The sequence below is a fragment of the Vulpes vulpes genome, chromosome 2 (genome assembly GCF_048418805.1).
Source record: "Vulpes vulpes isolate BD-2025 chromosome 2, VulVul3, whole genome shotgun sequence".
NCBI classification, from domain to species: Eukaryota; Metazoa; Chordata; class Mammalia; order Carnivora; family Canidae; genus Vulpes; species Vulpes vulpes.
In genome coordinates this window covers 137,831,869-137,851,987 of record NC_132781.1, presented here as the reverse complement: position 1 = coordinate 137,851,987, position 20,119 = coordinate 137,831,869, and the positions used below count along the sequence as shown (strand labels likewise).

General features: G+C 57.2%; 1 protein-coding gene across 16 annotated transcripts in view; it reads left to right on the top strand.

Annotated features, from left to right (window-relative positions):
- Positions 1-20,119, top strand: part of NDRG4 (NDRG family member 4) — a 40,416-nt gene that overhangs the window by 16,072 nt on the left and 4,225 nt on the right. For 8 of the 16 annotated variants that reach the window (XM_072750119.1, XM_072750115.1, XM_026011849.2 and 5 more), the window contains exons 2-15: positions 3,238-3,332; positions 7,569-7,613; positions 14,924-15,029; positions 15,252-15,372; positions 15,464-15,526; positions 15,676-15,736; positions 16,822-16,908; positions 16,988-17,044; positions 17,394-17,497; positions 18,369-18,425; positions 18,503-18,554; positions 19,500-19,547; positions 19,725-19,760; positions 19,871-19,922. In XM_072750119.1, the coding sequence (XP_072606220.1) occupies positions 3,261-3,332; positions 7,569-7,613; positions 14,924-15,029; positions 15,252-15,372; positions 15,464-15,526; positions 15,676-15,736; positions 16,822-16,908; positions 16,988-17,044; positions 17,394-17,497; positions 18,369-18,425; positions 18,503-18,554; positions 19,500-19,547; positions 19,725-19,760; positions 19,871-19,922 (961 nt within the window). In that variant the 5' untranslated portion in view covers positions 3,238-3,260. Of the gene's footprint in view, positions 1-3,237; positions 3,333-7,568; positions 7,614-10,940; positions 11,903-14,923; positions 15,030-15,251; positions 15,373-15,463; positions 15,527-15,675; positions 15,737-16,821; positions 16,909-16,987; positions 17,045-17,393; positions 17,498-18,368; positions 18,426-18,502; positions 18,555-19,499; positions 19,548-19,724; positions 19,761-19,870; positions 19,923-20,044 lie in introns of those variants that run through there. The other 8 variants (XM_072750114.1, XM_072750112.1, XM_072750113.1 and 5 more) reach the window with 3 other exon arrangements.

Below are 20,119 nucleotides of genomic sequence, written 5' to 3'. Positions count from 1 at the left end.
ATGCTCCTGCTTCACAGATAACATCCTTTCAGTGATTTACCCAAAATCTCACTCACTGTGAGTGGGACACTTGCACTGTGTGTGATACCCATTGTGCCACAGTGAGTGACACAGAAGAAATACCGGCCAGGGTTCCAGTGACTCCTAAGCCCCAAGAAAGCAGAAGAATAATCCCAGGCTTGTTTGGATCTAACACACTAGGTTGCCTGAGGGGAGAAAAAATAGGAGGGTGAGAAGAGCCATCACTGTTGCTTCCCAGATCCCTGGGGTCACCCACCCCCCTCTCCCACCCCTCTCTACCCTGTGCCACCTGAACCCGGCTTCTCTGCAGGAGGTTGATAGAAATCTCTCTCCCCCTCCCCAGCTTTACGAAGATAGAATTACTGTTTAACATTCTGTACGTTTAAGGTGTACAATGTGTCGATTTGATAAGGAATCTCATTTTCCTTCAACTTAGCATCTAGCTGCTTTTTTTTTTTTCTAAACCCTAAGTTTCCTAGGAGGAACCTTCTATGCTGGACCTGTGGGGATGTCTGTTCTGAAGCCCCACATCACCCCCTGCTGGGCCTTGGGCTGCCTGTGTCTTCTGCAGGCTGCGACATTCCCGACATTCCTGGCTCTCTGGATTATGAGGTTTCTCCCCAACCCTGTCCCCACCTCCCCCTCCATCGCGGGCCATCTGTCCCGGCACTGCCCACCCTCAGCCCTTTCAATAGCACCACCCTTGGGGAGGGTGGTCTCCAGAGTGGTTTCATAACAGGCTCTGGGTGAGGGTGGGGACACCCCAGTGCTGCCAGGCTGTTTAATTGAGTTGGTTATTCAGAGAGACTGCAACTAAAAAAAGTCCTAATGGGGGAAGAGTTTTCTGGGGAGGGGGGGCTTCTTTCAGCCCTCCCCCCTCAACCGGGTGGATGGAGGAGTGTGCACACATGAGAAAGGATGGAAGGGAACCGGGGAGGGGAGAGGATGCCTTTCTAAAAATACAGCCCATCTGCACTGTGTTAGCTGGTTTCCCCGGAAACCACTGGGAAGAGCGCTCTCCAGCGTGGCACAGAGCTGGGGGCCTGGGTGGGGGGCTGAGTGGGCAGGGACCTTCTGGCCTGGCCTGTTCGTGCTGGGGGTGAGGCTCTCCTAGGGGGGCCCTGAAGAGCTCTCTCTTAGCCTTCCATGAGGCCTGGGTGGCCAACAGCCCCCAGTCTACCCTCAGCACATCTAAACCTTAAACTAGACTCAGGTGGAGACCCCATGACATCTTGAGGCACTGTCTTCCTAATACCCTGGCGGACTGATGCTTCCTGCTTCTCACAGGAGGGAAGGAAGCCGGGGGAAGGTCTGAAACCCCCCCGCCCCCCGGTGTCCTGACATTCTGCCACAGAAACAGGTTCCATCTGATTCCCCTCACCCTTGGGTCCCAACGGCCACTGTGCCCACTCTGCAGTCCCTGGGCCTTCCACGGGGAGAAGGGACGCGGGCAGGCACAGGGTGGGGCAGAGGGCGCCTTCTGATCAACCAACTGGTAGGATTCAGGGGCAGAAGGGAAAGTCAAGGGCTTTACCCCTAAAAAGACTAAAATAGAATTGAGGGAGGACAATCGAATGAGAGGAAGGAGAGCAATCCATCCTTACAGGTCACGCGGCTGTGGTGCCATAGAGTGAGCATTGGACCCAGATAGGAATCCCAAGACGCTATCTGGGCACGCCACGGAACTTCTTGGTTTCCCCATCGTGCTTCCCTCAGGGACGATGTGAAATAGTGCAAGGAAAGTACTTTGCAAGCAGTGAAATGCTTGCAAGAAGAAGGAATGATCGTGATCCTCATATAGTCTTTAAAAATGTTGGTTTTTCTAGATTTCAGGTTGCATAGCCTGGTTTTCAGTCCTCCGCCTGGGAAGGACACCTATGAACTTAATGGTGTACATCTTCCTAGGCTTGTCTGTTATGGAGCTACTCCTATTTTGTAATCTCAATGATACTGTGTGGTTTATAACTTCTTTTCCCATTTATGAGGACACAAGCATTTCCCCCGTGTTATTACATAATCGTTTACAAGCGACTGACCTACAGTTTGTCTCATGTCCTATGGATGGACATTTAGCTTTTTCAAGTTTATTATTATTTTAAAATGCATTGTGGTGAGCATTCTTACAGATAAATCAATAGGTGCCCTCTCTGGCCTCCATAGGAAATTTCTTCCAGGGAGAGGCTTGCTAAATCCAAGAACATGAACCTTTTTAAATTACTTTAATTCATTTTGCCAAACTGCCCTCCAGAAAGAGGTAGCAGTTTATACACCCACGAGCAGTAAGAGAAGTGCCATTTTGGGTGCACCACTGCCAGCACTGCCGACTCTGCCAGTTTGGTGGGGGGGAATAAAGCATCGTGTTTTAATTTGAATTTCTTTGACATCTAGAGAGCCTTAAAATTTTTTTCGCGTATTTATTGGTCAGTGTTAATTCTACGGACTTCCAGTTCACCTCCTTGCCTGCTTTTTCTCTTGGTACATTCTAATCTATTCTGTCCTAAAATCCAAGTGAGGATGGCAATGCCAGGCTACACAGATCATCTCCGCCTCCCCCGCCCCCACCACGGGCTCCTCCAAGCACACACAGGCGTGCACGCATACACACGTGCACGGAGAACCCTTTCTTGAGGTTCAGACTGAGAGCTCATCAGAGTCTCCCCGGGATACCCAGCCGTGAGGGCCTGGGGTCTATCACCTGCTGGCTGTGGGTTGAGCGGTCATCCCTCCCTGCTGCTGGCTCGCTTAAACTGGCACCGCCTCTTTCATCCTCACTGTACACAGACTGCCCCACTGCCTGGGCCATCCCCACCCAGGCTTTTCCTCCCAGGCCCCCGGGACAGCCATGCCCCCCAGGCCCTCACTGTCCCCCTCCAACCACAGAGGGCTTCCCTCTGCTTCCCGCCCTGCATTCGACCTCCCCACATCATCCCTCTGCATCTCAGTAAGTGCAGAGTTCACCCTGGCATTGTTTTAAGGATCATCCTGTGGTGCTTTTTCTCTTTTCTTTCTTGCTGAACGTGTTTTAAGAGCCAGTCATAGAAGAGCCTCGCCCGCCTCCGGAGGGCCCCCCACGCCGCCCGGCCCCGCAGGGGCCTGCACTCGGGGCGCGGGGTGGGGGGGGCTGCTGGGTGTGCTCGCCGGGGTGCCCCTGCCCGCCTGTCCACCCGGAGATTCAGCAGCAGGGCCCAACCCTCGTCCTCCCCCGCCCTCCCCTAGGGCTCCTGCTCCACGACGTGACCATGGCCGGGCTGCAGGAGCTGCGATTCCCGGAGGAGAAGCCGCTGCTCCGGGGCCAGGACGCAGCCGAGCTGGTGAGTGGCCCCGGGCGCTCCCGGGCGGGGGGCGCCACCTCGCGGCCAAGAAGGAAACTTCGGGAGGAGACCGCGGCCGGGCCGGGAGCCGCGCCTGGAGTCCTCCCGCGCCCGCAGGCCCCTCCCCCGCGGGGGCGCGGGCTGTCTCCGAGGCTGGGAGTCTCTTTAGGAGAGTTATTCCCATCTCAGTGATGAGAAGACTGAGACACAGAAAGTTAAGCCACTTGGTCAAGGTCGCAGAGCTACTGGGGAAGATACTCAACGTCGGTTCTGGGAGGCCCTGGATCCCCACAGGGGTCCCCAGTGGGCAGCAGAAGAGCAGCGGTAAGGCAGGGCCTCTCTTTCTTCATGGTGCTGTCAGGAGCAGTGGGACAAAGGCACTTGAGATTGTTGTTTTTGTCCCAGAGAGCCCCCTCCTGGGCACCAGGCTTTAGATTCCAGAGTTGTTTGTACCCCACGTTTTCTTGTGGGTGACCCCTGACCTGGCCTCCCTTACCCTTTCTGCAAGAAAAGCCGTGGGTGGACTGCTTGTAGAATCCTTGAGTGTCAGGCCCCGGGTCTTTGCAGGTTGTGCTGCCCACCCCTCTGACACTAGGTCTGATACGGCCTAGCAGAGAGCCTGGCCATTTTATTCCCAGTCTTCCCCCGGGCCTAGCACAGCCTTGCACACTGAAGGCTTTCAGTGCAGGGTCAGGTCATCACAGATTGGGATGCACCTGAGAATAAGGAAGTTTTCCAGAACTTCCTGAAAAAGTCCCTCCTCCCAACTACCACCCTTCTGAGGTAAGCAGAGACTGGCCTGCTTGTGAGGCTCAGTAGTGGACAGTGCCCCTAAGAATTTTCCCTGGAAAAGCTCTCCTATAAAGTGCATCAACAAACTGAAGGTACCTTTTTATTACTCCGTGGGGGAAAACATACAGACCTCTATGTGTACATACGTTCACACCCACCAAATTGTTACCACAGTGGGCTGTGTTTTCTTTCTTTTTTTTTTAAATATTTTTTTCTTTATTTATTTATGATAGTCACACACACAGAGAGAGAGAGAGAGAGAGAGAGAGGCAGAGACACAGGCAGAGGGAGAAGCAGACTCCATGCACCGGGAGCCCAACGTGGGATTCGATCCCGGGTCTCCAGGATCAGGCCCTGGGCCAAAGGCAGGCGCCAAACCACTGCACCACCCAGGGATCCCCTGGGCTATGTTTTCTTACAAATGTAAATTTTGAGAGAAAAGTCAAAGGTGCTTCAGCCATGTACTGTGTATATATATTAAAAAACAAAGTTTTGGGATCCCTGGGTGGCGCAGCGGTTTGGCGCCTGCCTTTGGCCCAGGGCGCGATCCTGGAGACCCGGGATCGAATCCCACGTCGGGCTCCCGGTGCATGGAGCCTGCTTCTCCCTCTGCCTGTGTCTCTGCCTCTCTCTCTCTCTCTCTGTGACTATCATAAATAAATAAAAATAAAAAAAAAAAAAAGTTTTGTGTGTTTTGATTACTTTAAATTTTGTTATAAAAAGCCTGGAATTCTTAATATGTGGCTTGGGGGGATTTTTGTTTGTTTTCCTGTTTGAGGGTTTTGGTTTTTTTGCTTTTGTTCTTCTGGGCAAAAAAAACCCTTGCTTTTAGTGTTTGTACTGCTGCTGGTCAGGACATTAAAATATTGAAGTGTTTTTAGGGCTGAGGCGTGGGTTTAGGCAGCGGCTGCACAGAGGAGGTGTCGCCTGCAGGTGTATGCTGTTGTATGTCCCTGCGAGGCCCAGAGGATAGACAGAGGGCACCATGGCCTTGCCTGGCCCTTCCTCTCCTCGTCTCCTGAGAGCTGCCCCTGTGCCCCTTCCCTCCCACCCTGACTTGGCGGTGTGGCACCTTGACCAGCAGCCTGGCCCTGCCTTCTGTTGGGTGCATTTGCTGTCGCTCACCTCATCCCACTCCAACAGGACCAGAGGTCCCCACCATGTCCGCGCTTCAGCCTTGAGTCCCCAGCAGCTTCTCTCCTCTCCTGGCCACGGACCTGGTCCCGCCTGCATAACAGCCCTGTCCCCAACCTCCTAAAGCCCCTGTGCTGGTGGCTGCAGACTGTGGTGAGCTCGCGCTTCACCTTCCAGAGCTATTCTGACTCTTTCCCGCCATTCCCCTGATTCTCCTTGTGTAGCTGCAGTGCGGGAGGGTGTGTGTCCCTGACTTCATAAACCTTCTGTGCAAATTCTGAGTGAGGAGCAAATAGTACCCCAGTGTTTACCCCACAGGGCTCTTACCATGTCAGGCTCGCTGGCCTTTGGAGGCTCAGGCGCCAGGTGTCCAGGGCTCCGGGAGAGCTGTTGCTCCTCCTCCTCCTGCCTGCATCCCCGTCCTCTGTCTCCATCCCATGCTCCTGGGCCTCCTCCCAGCCGGGCCCTCTCTCCCACCTGTCTTCCTCCAAAGGTTCCTGTACTCCTTCCAGGACCTCCCGGGGCCCTGTATTGGCTTGTGTCATTCCTGCCATTTGTTGGTTTGGGGTCCTGCCCCTCCAGAGACTTTCCCATGTCCAGGGGTCCCCAGCACATGGAGAGCACACAGTGCACCCTGCCATTATCTGCCTCATGGTTTGTGTTGATTTTGTTCCAAAAGAAACCACTTCCTTCTCTATAGCCTTAGGGCCTCTGGAATAAACAATCTCCCCATCTCTTTCCCTGCCCTCCCGTGCTTGGGCATGATCTTCTGGTGAGAGGATTCATCAGTAACCAGCCTGGTCCCCTTCCCTGAGCCCCCATCCCCTCTCTTAGAGGTTCCAGGAGTGGCCTGGCTGCTGCCTCTCCCCGCTGACACCTCCCACACCCAGGGAGAACCCCCAGGCCCTGAAGGAGCCAGAAGGTGTGGCCAGAGGACAGCCACTGTGTATGATACAGTCCCAGCCGCAGGACACCAGGCTTCCCTCTTGCAGTGTGAGACCCTTTCGTGCTGTCTCCCTCTCCCACCACCCCTGCCACCCCCACTGCCAGAAAGCAGGTGGTTGAACTTTTCCTTATTGTGAGAGTAAAACATCTAAATTGCTGGTTTTCATTTTTTCCCTTTTACTCCCATGATTTGGGGTCATCTTCCTTCTTGTACATTAGCAGCTCACCCCTTGTTCTGATTGTCTCATTTATCCGTGTATTTATTCGGTAGAACCTTAGGGAGCTTGTGCAGCATACAAAGTCAAGTGCAGGAGTATAAAGGAGTGACAACTGACACTGCACTTCTCTTTGATCCTCACAGACATTGAGGCCCGGAAGCTAGGTGGCCTGCCTCGTTTGTCACAGCTGAGCGGAGGGGATGACAAGTTTCTAGACAGACACGGCAGAAGACAAGGCAGAGGCCCAGGAGCTCTGCTTTTCCTGGACATGTGCTGCCCCACCCCCCTCCCTGCCGTGACGCTGCCTTCCCTAGACCAGACCCACAGAGGACACACACATGGAGTTCTAGGGCCCCCTTCCACTCCACACCTCTGCTGCCTTGCAAACAGTGGGTGCTTCTGAGCTGAGTTCCCCTCATTTGCAAAGTCAGGCTTGTTCATCCAGATCTGTTTTGGTTTGGGGAACCCACTCCATTCCAGGCTTTATGGAGAGGGCACAGCCAGCCTGGCACTTGCAGCCCAGTAGGAGGGACTCGGCGCACCAAAGATGCCCACTGTTTGGGGTAAATGAGCCTGGAAGCAGGGGACATCTGTGCTTTGAGAGCACAAAGCGGGCAGGTCTGGAAAGGTGGGAGCCACCACAGGCCCAGGCAGAGCCTTTGTGCAGCTTGGAAAAGCCCCGCATTGCTCCCCTGCTGCATGGCCTCAGCTCCCCTGTCCCTAAAGTGGATGCAGTTGTCCTGCCTACCACTGCCCTCCTTCCCCGGCCTCTGCAGCCATGGCCCAATGGCTGGGGGGTGTTGGGGGGCAGGGAGCAGTGGGGCAAGGTGACAGCAAGGATCTGGCTTCAGAGCTGTCACCACTGCCTAGCTGTGTGAGTCAACCTCTCAAAGCCTCACCCTTCCCACCTGTAAGATGGAAATCTTCACGTTTTAAATTAATAGGTAAAAGTGAAATGAGTAGATACTCGTAGGCTTATCCACCGGGCCCTTAACTGGCCTGCTGCCTGGGAAGCCCTGGGTCGTTTCTGTTAACATAAAAATGAATGGGGATACAAAGCAAGTGAGCCTGCTTGGGGCTGAACCCCCGTGGGCCTGCTGGGCCAGCCACGGCCTGACATGCACCCTCTCTGTTTGCCTTCCCTTAGGAGAACTCTGACACCTTCCTCTTGGCTATGGACACAGACTGGAAGGTAGGTCTCAGCTCGGCCTTCCAAGGTAGGAGCCTAACAGCTGGCCAGCCCCTTACCTTGCCCAGCCTGGTCCCAGATGAGGGTCACTGCCCTTCTGTGTGCGCATCGCCAGGACCACCGTCCCTCACTCCCCACAGTCCCCTGCCCATACCGTGGTTCACAGCAGCTTTGCCTGCCTCCTGCTTAGTGGAGACCTGGCTCCTTCCCTGAACAGGGCTGAAGGGGGGGGCGGGGGAGGAGGAGATGGGATACTGTCATCTGAATCAGCACTTTCCTCCAATGAGGAAAATCTCCAGCGAGGCTGGTGCTCTGAAATAGCTCCTGTTTCCATGGAAACTGTTGCCGGGACACCGGTGTCCTCTTTAGTTTGATGCCAGATTCCCTGCGAAAATTGAAATTGTTCTTTGTTTCTATTCATCTGCATGATCAGTTCACTCCCTTGACCAGCCTTTTCTTCCCTCTGAGTCCCATCCTGGCCATTTATTTCCGGGTCTTGGAACACATCACTTCTGACAGCAGACACAGTGGGAACCTCTGCGGGTTCCAGACAGAGCCCTGCTGGCAGTCAAAACCTGCTGAACAAAATCAGACCCTTCTAGGACCTTCCTCCTGGCTGAATGGAACTACCCTCTCCTGGGGCCTGACTTTAATTTGGTTTGGTCTCCTGTCTCCAAACCCCATGACAGCCCCAGCCACCTTGTCTGGACACCTCTGGGGTGACGCCAGAGGTGGGTTGGCCTGCGGGCTCCTCCCCTCCACCACCACCACCACCAGGCACACAGTGCTGCAGCAAGGACCCAGATCCCAGGCCTATGCCTCAGGCCTTGGGTCATGTGCCCCTTCAAGGACACCAGAGGAGGCTTCAGAGCAGCCTGTGCACACGTGCTCATGTCCCGGGGTGGGGGTGGGGGTGTGGGGGGAGCACCATCACCAAACACAGAGGGCTCTGGAGCTGAGGACAGGAGGAGTCTGGGCAATAGACAGGAGCCCAAGAGGAGGGAAAGGAGGAGACGCCCCAGGCCCAGCTAGAGATCAAAGCAGGCCCCTCAAGGGGGACTTCTTGTCCTACCCACTCAAATGAGGGCAGGAATATATGGATAAACAGCCCCTTTGCCCCAGGAGGGCCTGGGGAAATAAAATCTTGGAGCAGCCAGCCCCTGCCTGACACCAGGTGGGACCCACCAGACTAGTAGTGCTGACTGCCAGCCCCCAAAACACACCTGGGGGGGGGTGGGTCATGAAAGGGGAGAGGGAAATCCTGGAGCTGTGGGCTGGACCTAACCCAGCACTGCTGCCAGCAGTGTTTGGGACCCTTTGCTTGGTAAAAGGCAGTATGTGCAAAAGGCATCTACTCCTCTACTCCACTGTGCCGCAGAGAGGCTGCTGGCTTTTTTTTTTTTTTTTTTTAAAGCACTAAGAGGATGGATGACTCTTTTCTGGGCCAAGGCCTGGCAGGGATTTTATCCCCTTTCATTCCTTGCCTCAATGGACCCAGCCAATCTCAGGGGGAGGGGAGGCAAGGCAGACAAGAGCCAGACAGACCTGAGTCCCAGGCCTGTCCCTGCTAGTTGTGGGCCATGTGACCTCCAGCACACGTCACTGCCTTATTTGTACAGTGAAGAAAGCTGGGACCTCCCCAGATATTTGTAGGGTTGAGGGACGATGCCCCAGGCCCGACACTCAGCTCCCAAGCTCCCTGTGACTGTGACTGTGGTCACCAGAGCACATGGAGTCTGAGGCAGGCTGCCTGAGTGTGGTTCTGGGTTCTGTGTCATGTTGGGCACGTTACAGAACCTCTCTGTGCTTCATTTTCCTTGTCTGTAAAGTGGATGTTAAGAGGATAAAATAAGGTGACACGTGTAAGGCACTTGGAAGAGGCTGGCAACTGGGAGATAGGCTGATAAGGATTTGCGACTCTTAATCATGTGACCTAAGGCCCAGTGTGCTAGGGTGCTGGTAAACTCCATGGTTACTAGCTGAGTGGGACAGTTAATGTCCCTATGCTTTAGTTTGCTCATCCTTTGCCAGAGGTGTGTGAGGACTGTGTGTTATCCTTGCAGCTACCTACACAGACGGCACAGCTCTTCTCCCATTTATAGGTGTGGAGGCTCAGAGAGGTTGATTGCCTTGCCCACGGTTAAACAGTAGAGAAGTGGCAGATACAACTGGTACCTAGGTTTGGCTGGCAGGACCTGAGCCTGCCTCATCAGCCACCACTGCACAGCCTCCAGGGAAGGGGTCAACAGTTAGAAGAGGCACGCCGATTGCCCTGTCTCTCCCCAAGGGGCCTGGGCGGGCATGAGTTTGGGTCTATGGAACCCCTCTGTAGCTCTTTCTCTTTTTCATAGCAACTCTTCAGGAAGGCACAATTGCTGTTTACAATTGAGGAGCCTGAGGCATGGAGAAATGAGAAAGCCTTACCCAGGGTTACCCAGCTAGTGGGTGGGGGAGCCAGGACTTGAACTCGGGTCTGTAGATTTGAAGCCAGTGAGCTGAGCAGGAATGGGGCTATGGCTGGAAATGGGCAGTATCCAGAGTTAGCTTCTCACCCAGGGCAAAGGGTGGCAGAGCCACTCAGAGGTCAGAGGCTGGCTGGGCATAAAGTTGAATGGAAGAGCAGGGGTTTAGGCAGGAAGAATGGGAAGATGCCCTCCCACCCCCACCCCATCCTTTTTAAGGAGCAGGTAGGAGGGTCATGTGGATGGGGCAGCGCTGTGCTGGTGGCTACAGGGAACAGGGAGCTTGGCCAGTACCCAGGGGCAGTAGGACACTCTGATCCATACCCTGGCTGCTCTGGGACAGCGCAGGGCGCTGGGCCCCCAGAGCCAGAGGTCACAGATGGGGCATGGAGAGTTATTGGTGTGCCCCAGAGGACGTGGCCAGGAAGAGCACACATGACAGGTGTTGACCAGGACACTGGGCCCCTAGAGATGGGGAGGTGGCCCCCTCCCCACAAGGCTGCCAGCCAGTGTGTGGGGCTAGCGCTGCAGGCTGGAGTAACTGGCGTGTTCCTTCACCAGAGAGACAGAATGGGGTCTGTGTCTGCCCTCCCCTGTGTGCCCAGCACCCTCCTCTGTGTTGCTTCTGCTTCTCTTAGTCCTTGGGCTCCCTCCTGGGCTCACCTCCCTGACCTGTTTCCTCTTGTCTGTTCTCCTTTGCCTCCTCCTCCCCAGATTCCTCTACCTGCCAGCTCCCCACACAAGTCCTTGCCATCAGGAGGACAGGGCATGGAGCCTATTGTGGCCCATGCATCCTGCTCCCCAGAGACCTGGGAGCCAAGCTGCACACTGGTTGGCCCCAGGAGAGAGAACTGGGGGGCTTCTGCAGGAGGTGGGCATGTCCACTTTGACAGGCTGACTCCTGTCCTTCTCTCTGGTGGCCTCCAGCCCCTTGATGTAGGATGGGGGTGGGGAGGGCAAGCAGGTGTGTTCCCCATCATGCTGTTCATCCTACCATCAGCCCAGGCCCCTCGCCCCCAGAAGCCCCATTTCAGCACCAAGGGCAAGTGCTGGGCTTACATGGGGATGGGGCATGAGGGGTGCCCTAGGGGAGACCCTGGGGAGTGGTGAAGGAGCGGTCCCTGGATCAGGGTCACAACAGAAGGTTGCCCCCAGACAGCCAGTCACTCCCCCATCCCTTCAAGGTTAAGCGGTGGATTCTGACCTTCCTGAAGTGGAGGCTGGGCATGGGGCCCTCTCAGGCCCTCCCTGCTCCCCAGGGAATGGGTCAAGGGCTGTGCGGTCTGGGGCGTGCCTGTGAGCCCACCCTGCCCTATGTTGGTGTGTGTGTCAGTGAGTGGCTCCTGTGTACCTGACACAGGGCACACCTGTACATGTGACTCCTGGTCTCATCTTCCCAGGGCCCCGCGTGCAGCAGTGGCTGTGGGGGGAGGTGGGTGTGCGCACGCGCTTGAGTGCTGGGGGCAGGCAGGATGCGGGCCCTGGGGACCCTTGAGGATGCTCTGTTGCTGGGATGGGGGTGGAGCTGGAGGAGGAGCAGGAGCTGGGGTGAGCCAGGACTTCGGAAGCCAATGGGAGCTAGGTTCGTCTCCCGCCCGCCAATCTGGAAGCGGGGCTTGGAGAGCGAGTGGCTGCCTGGAAAGCCTGAGGGGGGGCTGGGCCAGCGCCGCATATAAAGGCCGGAAGCGGTGCCCCAGCACAGCGCCGCTGCTGGCTCCCCTTGGCGCCGTCCCCTCCCTCTGGACCCCGGTGACTCAGGCCTTTGTTTGCCCTTCTTGGAAGAGGCAGATCGCCTTCTCGCTCGGCAAGATGCCGGAGTGCTGGGACGGGGTGAGTGAGGGCTCTGGGGGCTGCCGGGTGGGTGGGGAGGAAGGGACATCCCTCCGCTTCTGTCTGGTGGCCGCCCCGCTTTCAGTCCCCTCCTTACCTTGGGCGTCACTGAGGCAGGGCCCGCAGGTTCTGGCAGCCTCCGCAGTCAGGAGTCAGCCGCCAGGCAGGGCCTGCGGGGAAGGGCTGGGATCCGCAGGCACGGGAGGGAGCTGTGCGAGCCGCCTGTGAGCCGGGGTGGCCCTCGCCGGCGCACCCCGCTGACCGTGTACCCTTCGCAGCAGGTGCCCGGCCGGTGTCTGCCTCGCACCCTTGAGCGCCTCAGCCCTGGGGGAGACACGTACCTGGACGTCCACCCTCCTGACCCAGCAAGGATTGTCCTGGTGGTTTGGGTGGCTGCACTGGGCTGGGAACAGAAGGGCGTCCCCTTCCTTCCCTGGGAATTGCCTGCAGCTCCGCCGTCATCCCCAGGGAGCCTCAGTGCCAGCCTGGCCGAGGCAGGGAGGTCTGACCCAGCCTTCAGGCCGAAGTCCCTGCCGGGAAGGGGACGAGGAGGGGGTCGCCGTCTTATTTTGTGGGTGGGGAAAGGCGGCCCAGGCAGCAGTGCCCCTAGGTGCTATTCTTCAAAGAGGGAGAAGCAGGGCACAAGTCCTCCTCCACCCCCACGCTGGGCCTGCCCTGCAAGGGAGCACAGGCCACCGGGCAGCACGTCCGCGCCTACCCCGCTGCAGACCTGGTTCACCAAACTGCTGATGTGGTTGATGGAATGAATCACACTAGACAACCCCTCCCCCCAGCCCCTCACCCCTTCCCCCTCGCTGATACCCTGATACCCGGATACCCGGCTGGGAGCCTCCCCTCCCATCGCAACCCTCAAGGTCACTGGTGAGACCAAGACCGATGTGAGAGAGAACGTCAGAGCCCCCTCCCTGGCTGCCGCAGTGCCGGCGCCCACCTGGAGGCGGGGGTTCTGACGTCACCAGGAGCCAATGGGAGTGCTGGGCCCTGGGGGCCGGGGCTCCGAGCGGGCCAGGCTGCGGCCCTCAGGTCACCTCTCTTGTGGGGCATCTGGCTCCCAAGGGATGGGGACGGGGCTCCTATCCCGCTGAGATGGGTCAGAGCTCCTGGGTTGGTGGAGGGAGGGTTCAGCCAAGTCACTGGGCTGCTGCCCTCGACAACCCATCCCGCCTGCGCAGCCGAGCCTCAGTAGGGAGAGCACTGCACCCAGTCCCACGACCCAGGGGCTGGTGATGGGGACGGCGCGGTCACACCAGGCGTGGGAGGGGGCAGACACCCCCATGCACAGCCACTGGCGGTGGAGGACTGCACCCTGCACCCTGGGCCCTGACCCGTAGCCTGCAGCATTAGCACTAGAGCTGACCTGGTGGAGATCCACCCTTCACACGGAGGCAGCGCATTGCAGGTCTTGTGCAATGGGCGTCCCTCCTGCCCCCACCCTCCCAATCTTTCCCTCAACCCCTGCCCTCCAAAGCTAAGAGCATGGAGGCTGGTGGGGGATGCAGCATGCCCCCCCTACCCCAGGGCAGGGACAGGCGGCTGTAGAGAACTGCCTGCTTGGAAATCTTTGGGGCGGTGTCTTCAGTGCATACCCTTGGCCTCTGGGGCTGGCAGCTGACAGGGCCTGCTTTGCCCTCTGTGCACTTGACCTTGGGCAAGTCATTTCTCCTTTTGAACCTCAGTTTGGGGCTTGGGTCCCTGTGAGAAGTAAATGAGAAGACACATGAAAAGTAGCTGGTCAGCCACCAGTGAGCAGAAAGTGTTCCTCATGTTGATGGCCCTGAGGGAGGACAGGCTGGGGATGTGGGAAGGCTGTGGTGGCCCTGGGCCCACTCAAAGGACATCAGGTTTATTTAACAGGGCCTCACAGCAGAATTGTGGCTCGCAGGGTGTGGCCTTTGTCAATGGAGTTGACACCACCTTGTCATTCCCCCTGGAGACACAGGCCTGAACAGTGGTCCTCTGACCTCCGACCCAAGAAGACCAGACTCCAGGAAGCTGTCCGCTGTCTCCCGAGTCTCCCCTTTTCCATCAGGAGCAGGAACTTGGGTTCTCTCTAAACCTAAGTGTCCTCCATTTGCAAAAGGGGAAAATGTATGCATAACATGCTTGGTACCTGGCCCACATTTGGGGGTCAGTCACATGTTCTTCCTACCCTTGACCTTAGCCCCACCTCCAACATACAGGGCCAACTCCCAGTGTTCCCCATGGTACAGGGCAAGGCTGGTATAATTCAGCTCTGACAGACCCTCTTGGAATCTGTCCATCGAGTGACCGAAAGTGACTAGTTTGCTGAGCCTGCATGGCACCTCCCCAAGGCTTAAGGATGTCTGAGCACATCAGCCTTCTCCTATGGCATCCAGCACCCATTCCCAAAGGACTAGTAAGCCTAAGCCACAAAACCAAAGGCACAAACACAGGAGGATCCCAGAGTAGTCACTGCAGAAGGTCTTTGGGGTGGGGGTGAGGGTCTGAACCTACCCTGCTTGGAAGGGAGGCCCTGGGGGTTGAGGGGAGGGGGATTCAAGGTGGAAGGAACAACATGAGTAGGAGTCTGGCAGTGGGAACCAGGGCTGGTGTGGGGGGGTTGGAGGCTGGGCTTGGCTGATATGGGGGTGGTGGCTGTAATTCAAGACTGTCAAGGCCACTCACCTTCAGGGTAGGCACTGAAGGATCCTGAGTGCAGGAGGGACATGGTGAGAGCAGGACTCACGCTGGGTGACAGAGCCGTCCCTGAGGGGCTGCAGCAAAATGGAGAGGACGAACCTCACTGGACCTGGGCAGTGGCAGCCCAGGGCCTGGTCAGCAGAGGGTCCCTGAGCTGGACACCTCTAGGCAGGGGTGCACCATCTGGTCCGCCCTCCCTGGGGATTGCTCGGGGGTGACGAGAAGGAGATGCCTTCCTGTTGGCAGGTGGGAGCCCCAGCACAGGCCCCACCACCCCTGGGCTACCCCATGGCCAGGAGGGAGAGCTGCCCAGAGTGTCCAGTGCTGTTTCCCTTCCAGGAACATGACATCGAGACACCGTACGGCCTGCTGCATGTGGTGATCCGGGGCTCCCCCAAAGGGAACCGCCCAGCCATCCTCACCTACCATGACGTGGGCCTCAATCGTAAGTTCACCCCAGCCTCATCCCGCCTTCCTCTGCCTCCCCACCTTCCCCACAGGGGCCCGCAGATCCCCATTTGCACTGAGTTCTGTGACCTTAGCTATTTGGGCCTTTGGTGTCCCTGCTGGCCCATAACACTGATCACCTCCACCTTGCCCCTCCTCTCAGGCCTGTGGCCCCCCCCACCCTTTTGCTGAGCCCCCGCTGAGAAGTGTGTCTTTGCAGACAAGCTGTGCTTCAATACCTTCTTCAACTTCGAGGACATGCAGGAGATCACCAAGCACTTTGTGGTGTGCCACGTGGATGCCCCTGGTCAGCAGGTGGGGGCGTCACAGTTTCCCCAGGGGTAGGTACCTGGGAGTACCCCCTCCCAACTCCCCCCTGCAGCTCTGTGGCCCCATCTGCACCTGTACCCTGACTTCCTCCTCTGCTTGCAGGTACCAGTTCCCCTCCATGGAGCAGCTGGCTGCCATGCTCCCCAGTGTGGTGCAGCACTTTGGGTGAGAAACCCCCTCCCCAGACTCTATCCCTGTGCTGGGGGTCAGAGGAGGGTGCCTCCTGCCACTGCAGGGCCACCAGGCTCCAGCTGACAGCAATCCTGGGAAGTGGCTCCCCTAGCCCTCAAGTGACCAGCCATGCTTTCCACCAGGTTCAAGTACGTGATTGGCATCGGAGTGGGAGCTGGGGCCTATGTGCTGGCCAAGTTTGCGGTGAGTCTCCCAACTCCCACCCCACCCCCACACCCATCCAGGGGCTGGCTCCCTCTCCCTTCAACCCTTCAACCACAGGAACATTTGCTCTTTCTTCCTGCTCCTTCTCCTCCCCCTACTTCCTCATTACTTAGAAAAGCTCCTTTTTCCCCCTGTTTTTCATCCTAGGAAATTAGACAAAAAGGAGGTATTTTTTTAATACATTTCCTCCAAAGACTATAAATTATAATGTGTTTAACCACTAGCCAGAGAATTTTCTGTTATCCACAAACTACACAAAGAATTGCTTTAGCCTCTAAGGGAGGATTATCCTAATCATTTGTGCACTGATTCGGGTAATATTTAAACATGAGTCATCTCTTAACCAAAAATTACGCTCACGTTAAAGTTTGGAAGGTTTAAAGAAAGTTGCATTTCAGAAACATCATGTTGGGCAGGAGCCCACAAGCTTCTCATCTCTGAAAACAAAAGCTTAATGTTCAGGATTTAAAATGTTTTTTTCCAAAGAAAAGAGCAAGAATTTTGAATCCCATTTTCAGCACTTCACCAACTTGTTAACTGTCAGCCATCCCCTGTCACCCTAGATGAACCCCACAGGATAACAGTGTCATACATATGTGATCATTCTCCCCTGAAGAAATCATTCCGATTTCTTTTACAATCAAACACAACGCAGGCTTTGGAAAGGTCACTTTGTTACTTCACTACAACTTCTTTTTCTATGAAAGCAAAGAAACAAAATGTTTTATTGAAGATGTGTATTCCTCAGGCTTACAATAGCAGTATCCTCAAAGATCTGTTAAAAGGAGTGGAAATCAGTGTGATAGGCATGGGTTCAAAGTTGATCAAAGAATTTGGAAAGCTTCCAGGTGGGGAGGAGGACAAACAGGGGCAGCTGGAGGGGGGTTCCCAGGAAGGTTCCAGCTGTATGACCCACTGGCATCTTGAAGTCCTTCCAGGACTGGGCCCCTCCTGCCCCTGTGAGATAGACAGGCCCAGCACTTCCTTACAGCCTTCTGGGTGGGAAGACTGGGGCTCCCTATGCATTATTCCGCTTCCCAAGCCCTATCTCCCTCTCACGGCAGCTCATCTTTCCCGACCTGGTGGAGGGGCTGGTGCTGATGAACATTGACCCCAACGGCAAAGGCTGGATTGACTGGGCAGCCACCAAGGTGAGCATGGGACACTTAGATGCGGTAGGGGGCAGGGGTAGGGGGCCCCGCTCACACTGGTCTCCATCCCGGCCCACAGCTCTCTGGCCTGACCAGCACTTTACCTGATACGGTGCTAACCCACCTCTTCAGCCAGGTAAGGGGGTGGGTGGTGGCTGGACTGGTGGTCTTGGGAGCCTCTTGCCCACTCTCAGGGGTGCTCAAGGCTTCTAGTCCCCCTCCCAGCCGGGCAGCAGGAGGGGGTCTGGGTTGTGACCTCTGCCCTGTCTCACTCTACTCCTCTGAGACAGATGTGGGGGGCCCTACTCCCACCCCTGGCTAGAGCCCTCCCCTCACTTCATGGGGCCCCGCCCCCAACACCCTTATGATTGCTGGGAAGGGGACAGGGGCTGCTCTGGCTGCCCCTCCTGCATGACCCCTCTGAGACCACGTGGCTTCCTGTCTACTGCACATCTTCCCCTCCTTGATCCCCCGGGGGGCCCCAGGAGGAGCTGGTGAGCAACACAGAGCTGGTGCAGAGCTACCGGCAGCAAATTGGGAACGTGGTGAACCAGGCCAACCTGCAGCTCTTCTGGAACATGTACAACAGGTATTGGTGATGGAGGTGGGTGGGGGTGGAGCTCAGCTCTGCAGCACCAGGCCACACAGTGCTCACTCTGTTGGGGTCCCCTCCGTACAACAATCATAGGAGGCCAGCAGGGGACATGCTCTCCCCAGTTTGTGGATGAGCAGCTTGCTGTATCTCTGACAAGAGTCACTTCTTGCTCAGGGTCACCCTCCCTTGAAGGGCAGAGGGGAAGCAGGGCTGCAGGCTCTGGTTCTTGGTTCTTGGTTCTGGTTCTTGGTTCTCTTCCACGCCTTCTGCGTTGGGGCACTGCTGTCCAGCTAGGAGCCATGGGGGGTGTGGGCAACATCACTGACCCCCACAGCCTGAGCTCAGGCCTGACATCGGAAGATGGGGAGGAGGTTGGATGAAGTCCATGGTTTTCAAGCTGTGCTCCTTGGAGCCCACTGGCTTTCCCTCCTCTCTCTCTCCTCCCAATATTTATTAAGCACCTGCTATGTGCATGGTGCTGGGGATATAATGAAGAAGGAGAATCAGGCCCTGCCTCCTGCTGTGACCCTGGAAGTCCACGCACAGGTGGCGTTGTATGTTAGAACTGTGCTTCAAGGGGGAGAGAGACCCAAATTCGAGGGCCCCCTGGCATGAATTGGGGTGGTCTGAGAAGTTCCACCTGAGGGGAGACCTGAAGACCCCCCCTATTTGTGCAGAGCATGACCCTGTCTCCCTGTTTACCAGCTGGGATCTGTGAGGCCTTTTCCGTAGCGGAGACAATTCAGTAACCTTAAGCCCCAACTCTGGGCCCGGCCTGGGATGTTGGGCCATACTGGTGCTGTGGGAGGATGGGCTATGGCCCCGGGGCACACAGCCCCCCCTCCACCTCTGCCTCTCCCTGCAGCCGCAGAGACCTGGACATTAACAGGCCTGGAACAGTGCCCAATGCCAAGACGCTCCGGTGAGTGCCCCTCACCCCCCGGCTTGCCCCTGCCCCCCATGCCCAGTCCAGACAGCTCTTTTCCTCTGTGTCTACAGCTGCCCCGTGATGCTGGTGGTGGGGGATAACGCACCTGCTGAAGATGGGGTGGTGAGTCTGGGGCCACCCTGAGTAGGGGTGGGAAGTGGGAGGGAAGGGACCACTGGCTTCTGGCCAGCGGCGCAGGCCCTGGATGCCGGACTTAACGGCTCTCAGAGCCAAGCATCTCCACCTGGCACAGCCCCACCCTTCCAGTGAGGGAGGCATGGAACCCTGAGGGAGCTGGGGCCAGACCACCTGCCTGCCAGTCAACCCCTCCACCCCTCCCTTCCAGCAGTGCAGTCCCACCTTGACCTCGCCCACTCCAGGCCCAGACACAGAGCTCTCCTCTCTACAGCTTGCTCCGTTCACTGTGAAATAACTCCTGAGCATTTGCATCCTTTGACTACCACTTGCACCCACTGCATTTGGGGATTGTAACCTTTCCCACTGGAACTTTGGAGGCAGGCGGCCAGGGGTTTCATGTCCCCCTTAGCACAGAGGGTCCAGGAGTCCCCAGGGCAGTCCCCAGTGTGTACGGAAACTAGTATGCCTTCCCTATGTCTGAGGGCTTGGGAATGGGGTGTGGGCTGCGCTGTCCAGGCGCAGGCCTCAGCCTCCTGCCGATGCTTGGCCCTCCCGCACCTCACCGCCTGACCCCTGTGGTCCCTGGGTCTTCCTCAGCCACTCCCACCAAGAGGGCCCCTGGCTCCCCATGAGGAGCTGGCCCAGCCCCTGTCCCAGGCCTACCCTGCCAGCAGCCATGGGTGGGAGTCCAGGGGTCTCAGGGCCCTTGGGGGCTGCTCCCTTACCTGCAGAGGCTTGGACTTTGGGAAGGCAGCCTGGTGAGGGGCAGCCTCAGCCAGGGCTGTGTTGCCACCTGTGTCTGCCCCCTGCACGCTGTCCCTCCCCAGTACAGCCTCCAGCTCTGGCAACAGACCCTGCCTTAGTGACTGGGGTGGGGGGCTCCCTGGATACAGGACTGGGGCTGCCTTACTGTGTTGACCTTATCCCTAGGTGGAGTGCAACTCCAAACTGGACCCAACCACCACGACCTTCCTGAAGGTGAGGCCTTCCTCCCCTTCCTCCACTTCCTCCCCAGCCAAGGGCCCAGCCTCAGGGAGGGGCCTGCCTGGGGTCCTAGGGCAGGCAGGAGGGAGCAGGACAGTGTGTCTGCTCAGGGTGGCCTGGGCAAGGTGTGGGGGGACCCCTGCCCAGCTTACCCCCCTCTTTTCCCTACAGATGGCAGATTCCGGGGGGCTCCCCCAGGTCACACAGGTGAGACTCTTGGCCCTCCCTCCCTCATCTTAGCCCAGGTGGGAGGAGCCTCCCCTCCCCCCAATCCCAGGCAGCCAATCAAAGCATGTGACTGTCCCTCTGTCCTGCAGCCAGGGAAGCTGACTGAGGCCTTCAAATACTTCCTGCAAGGCATGGGCTACAGTAAGTTAACTTCCCCCTGCCCCTGCCCTGGGGACTGGTGGGCAGGGGGCAGAGTGGGACTGGCACCAGCAGCAGCAGGTGACACCAAGCAGCCTGGGGGCATATGAGATCTGTGTCAGCAGGGCCCAGACGCTGTGCCACTCACCACATGCTCCCCACTATGACTGGAGACTCTCTAGGGCACCTCCACCTGAGTT